Below are 5,073 nucleotides of genomic sequence, written 5' to 3' on the forward strand. Positions count from 1 at the left end.
TCTGTCTAGCAGCTGTATTGTGATTACAGTCTTTTTGAGACTACCCTTTTTACTTGGATTGCTTTATATCTGCTGTTCTTTTTATGGGATGGGAAAGGTGGCAGTGAGTAAAACAAGGTGGAAATTATTTGGCAATACAATTATTACAAAATAAATAGATAGAGAGAGTGCGTGTATTTTCTAGCTAGGACTTGAAAGGGAACAGGGGAAAAGACAGAAAGCGCACGTCAGATTAAACAAGACTGTTTCTTTGTATCTTGGTTTTGGTTGTGTGGAGGGCTTCAAAGGAGAATCCGTTCTCATCCTCATCTCTGATCTCTCGCTCTCTCTCTCTCTCACTCTCTCACTCTCTCTCCACACACACACACACACACACACACACACACACACACACAACAGACAGTCATGTTTACATATTTCATCCCAGCATGGTACGGTTTAGATTCAATTAATTCAGAGATGTTTTGTGCTGTTGGTTTTGTTTAATCTTCTTGGACTTGGCAAATAGCCGGGCTAGCTAGCTAGCTAGCTAAGAAGCAAAGGCTTTGTTCTGGTCTTGAAGGAGTTAAGCTAATCCACCTAGGAACTTGTTTTATTTTTTTCTTGTCCATTTTTTGTTCTTTTGTATTGTAGTTATTTTCTTTCTTCATAGACTCTTGTTAGTTTTCAAGGAAATATAAGTGATATCATCAACAAGAAGGCTACATAGAGAATGAAAGGATATTTATTACATACTGAATAAATTCTCAGAAATTTAAGGCAAGCTGAAATCAGCTTCTGTGCACATGGTCTAGTTTATTGCTTTCCACTTTTATTAGCCTTACTAGCTTAGGGTTTCCGCACAGATCCTAGGACATTCTGTCACACATGTAAAAAGGTTAATCTGTAGCTCATGGGTGCGCATCTTGTAGCTTGTGTCATCATTCACAAAGTCATGTAATTATTTCTTAAATATAGAGAGAAGATATTGAAAGGCCTGGTAATGGATGAGAATATGTCCAATTTGACTTCAGCATCTGGTGAAGTAAGTGCTTCTTCAGGCAGCAGAATTGAAACTGGTGCTATATACCCTCAACACTCCTTTGATTCAACAAATCAACCTCCGCCAAAGAAGAAAAAAAGTTTTCCAGGCAACCCAGGTTTCATGTCATCAAGACCATCAGATATATCTTGGTTGCAAATTAAAGTAGCTATATATATATATACATAGTTGTTCCATTATTATCTTTTTATTTGCATCTTAATATTGGTTTCATTTAATTTTTCATCAGACCCAGATGCGGAAGTAATAGCTTTGTCTCCCAACAGTCTGCAGGCAACAAACAGATTTATATGTGAGATCTGTAATAAAGGATTTAAAAGAGATCAGAATCTTCAACTTCATAGAAGAGGGCATAACCTGCCATGGAAACTAAAGCAAAGAACAAACAAAGAGGTGAAAAAGAAGGTATATGTGTGTCCGGAGGTTACTTGTGTGCACCATGACCCATCAAGGGCTCTTGGGGACCTTACAGGGATCAAGAAGCACTTTAGCAGAAAGCATGGTGAGAAGAAGTGGAAGTGTGAAAAGTGCTCAAAACGTTATGCGGTTCAATCAGACTGGAAAGCTCACTCTAAAATTTGTGGCACAAGAGAGTATAGATGTAATTGTGGCACTCTTTTCTCTAGGCAAGTACAATATACAATTCAGTTTCCACACCATTCCATTCCATGATCAAAGTTTAGATTCATTTCTTTTAGTCTTTAGTGATCTATAATTAAGCTTACTAGCTCTCCTTAATGATGATGTGGTATGGACATGCCTCTTCCTAGTGTAAGATACAAGTATCTTGATTTCTTGACTTCATATTCTTATGGTTTCTAAATGCTTCAAGTTCAGAGAGCAAGAGTGAGAGACTGCATTAAGTTAAATTATTATCGCTATCTTTAAAGTGGCTAAGGTTAAGAAACTTTAAGGGTTAGATCTACTATGTAATTGTCCTTGGTTAAGAAAAAGAACGAAAATACAAAAAGTAGCTAGAGCGATAAAGAAAAGAAGTGGTACTTCACTACTGTTTGCTTCATTTTAATGGTATACCTTTTTGTTTTCTTCTGCTTGTTTTTTTGTGCTTACAGGAGGGACAGTTTCATCACCCACAGAGCCTTCTGTGATGCTTTAGCAGAAGAGAGTGTTCGAGCCATCACTGTAAACCCTATTCTCTCCTCTCAGCAACCTGGCTCCTCTGCTTCACACCTGATCAATTTACAAGCCCTGTCGGTCAAAAGAGAGGAAGATCAAAACCAGCATCATTTTAACCCTAGACCAGAATATAATATCCCACCATGGTTAGTTTATCCACCAATCGGAGATGCTGGTACAGGTCCGCCACAAATCAATCTCTCCTCACAACTATTCCCAGAAAATTTTAACCAGTCATTTTTGCAACATGGAAACCCTAGCACTAATCCTACTGTACTTCCTTCATTCCAGTCCGCATCAACAGTTTCCCCTCACATGTCTGCCACTGCATTGCTGCAAAAAGCAGCACAAATGGGGGTGACGATGAGCAAGCCTTCTCCGCCAGCTGCCGCTGCCATTCTTCGACCCCACCAAGGTCACATGTCTAATCTGAACCCTGGTTTCAGTTCCACGTTACCAGCTGTCACATCTGGTCTATTTTTGTCATCACGTGAAGAGATGGGAAGTGGGTGTGGCCATGGGCTGGTATCTTTAGAGAATAAAGCTGCTGCTGTCACATCTGGTATCATGGAACATCTTGCTGCGAGTGATGCAGGAGGGCCTTCTTTAGTCCATGATATGATGAGTTCTTTATCTTCTGCGAGCGGGTTTGATGGTTCATCCTTTGATAATGAGGATTTCAATGGAATGTTGAATCCAAAACGAGACGGTTGTAATTTTCAGGAAATACTCTTAAAGTCAACAGAATCTCAATTTAGGAGGAGTGATCATGACGTTAGAACTTCTGCTGTTGGCAGTCCTCGTGGAGGTGGCAATGATGACTTGACAAGAGATTTCTTGGGTCTGAAAGCATTAACTCACAAAGACTGGCTCGATCACATTAAACCTTCAACATATGGGCAAAGGAACCAAAATCTACCACCACCTTGGCAAGGTTAGCAGTTTACGGATCGATATGTCATATCACCTGCTCCTTTTTTTCTCCTTCTTAGAGAGATAGAGAGAATGTCCAAAGCCAAATATTTCGACGGCATCCATAAATTTGTATGAACAGTACTAAATAGTGCTCCACAGTTTTACCTCGGGTTTTGAACTTTTTTGTTTTTCTGTTTAAGTCGTTTATTTTATTGTACAATAAACTACATTATTGGTCAATGCTGTGTTGAATTGTTAGTGAAATCAGATAAAAAAAATATTTTTTAATAAAAAACTTAATTATGAATTTAAAATATAATATATATTAGATGAATTGTTTTATTAAATATTTTTAAATTGTATATTTTATTATAGTATAAACTAGATTACTTATCAATATTGTGTTATGATTGTTGTGGATTGGATAAATTTTTTTTATATAAAAAATATTTAAGTATTGTTAAAGTAATTTCTAATAAAATAACAATAATTATGAATTCAAAATATAATTTATATTAGATTATTTTTTTTATTAAATATTGATAAAGTGTTATATTGAATAATATATTTTTTAATTATTGAGACAATGATATATTGGATCGGTTTGGTTAATCTGTCAAATTTTTTATCTTGGTAATGAAATTATAATAACCTTATAAAAAGTAAATTAAAATAAATTTTAAAAACTTATTCCTAATCAATTTAATATTAAATGATAAAATTAAAAAAAAAATAAAAAAAGAACCAAAAAACTATCTAGGTTAACCCGCGTCATGAGATCAAAATAATCCTCATAAAAAGCAAATAAAAAAAATACAAAACTCAATTTTCAACCAATCTAATATTAAAAGATGAAATAAAAAAATAAATTAAAAAATCCAAGTCAACTCAGGCTAACTTATTAAACCTATAACCTGAATTATGAAACTGGAATAATATTATAAAAAATAAATTAAAATATTACAATGCTTCATTTCTAACAAGTCCAATGTTATATATATGTCAAAATCGAGAATGAATTTTCTAACAAGTCCAATGTTATATATATGTCAAAATCGAGAATAAAAACTAAATTCATTAGACCAAGATAATCCCACATAAAAGAGATTAAAAAAAATTACAAACCCTAATTCCTAAATAATCAAATATTGAAGGATGAGATTAAAATGAAAGTGAAAACTAAATCAAAATGATGATTGAGTTTTTGAAAGGTAAAATTGAAAAAAAAATTCAATTTCCAAACAACTTAATACTAAAGGATGAGATTGAAATTTAAAAAAAAACTAAATTAAAAAAATTAAGTTATTGGAGGGTGAAATTAAAAAATAAATTTAATAAAAAGGAATAAAAAAATGAAACCGGTCAAAACCATGACTTGAATCATGAGATTCAGATAATGCAATAAAAAAAATCAAAGAAAATTATGATGCCTAGTTAAAACAAAAAACTTTCAATTAAAAAGGGATAAAAAATGAATATAATTAACTAAGGTCAAACCTGTAACTTAGGTCATGATATCAAGATAAATTCACAAAAAAATTAAAAATATTACAAAGTTTAATTCTTAACCAATTTAACATTGAAGGATAAAATAAAAAAAATAAATCAATTAGAAAAAACGGTTTAAAAAATAACTCAAGTCAACCTAAAATAACCTATTAAACCTATAATTTAGGTCATAATATCAGAATAAATTTATAAAAAGCAATAAAAATAATTTAAATCCTCACTTCTAATAAATCTAATGCTAAAAGTGAAAATCGAGGAAGTAAAACTAAATCTATGAGATTGGTATATAGCCAACAAAAAACTAAATTGAAAAAAAAATTATAAAGCATAATTTCTGACACGATCAAAGAGTTGATGTCTTATTCTAAGTGTAAGAGTATCAAAGTAATAAATAACCCGGCAAGATCGGGGTCGAACTATATAAATTATAAATAATAATAATAATTATAAGAAGAAGAACAACAACAATA

General features: G+C 32.7%; 1 protein-coding gene across 1 annotated transcript; it reads left to right on the forward strand.

Annotated features, from left to right (window-relative positions):
* The first annotated feature begins 404 nt into the window (after positions 1-404).
* Positions 405-3,334, forward strand: LOC105118091 (zinc finger protein NUTCRACKER-like). Its single transcript, XM_011015955.1, has 3 exons — positions 405-1,139; positions 1,272-1,668; positions 2,116-3,334. Exons 1-3 carry the CDS (start codon positions 983-985, stop codon positions 3,116-3,118), a joined length of 1,557 nt encoding a protein of 518 aa, XP_011014257.1. The 5' UTR covers positions 405-982; the 3' UTR covers positions 3,119-3,334.
* The last annotated feature ends 1,739 nt before the right edge of the window (positions 3,335-5,073 follow it).

Source organism: Populus euphratica, unplaced genomic scaffold (genome assembly GCF_000495115.2).
Source record: "Populus euphratica unplaced genomic scaffold, PopEup_1.0 scaffold1716.1, whole genome shotgun sequence".
NCBI classification, from domain to species: Eukaryota; Viridiplantae; Streptophyta; class Magnoliopsida; order Malpighiales; family Salicaceae; genus Populus; species Populus euphratica.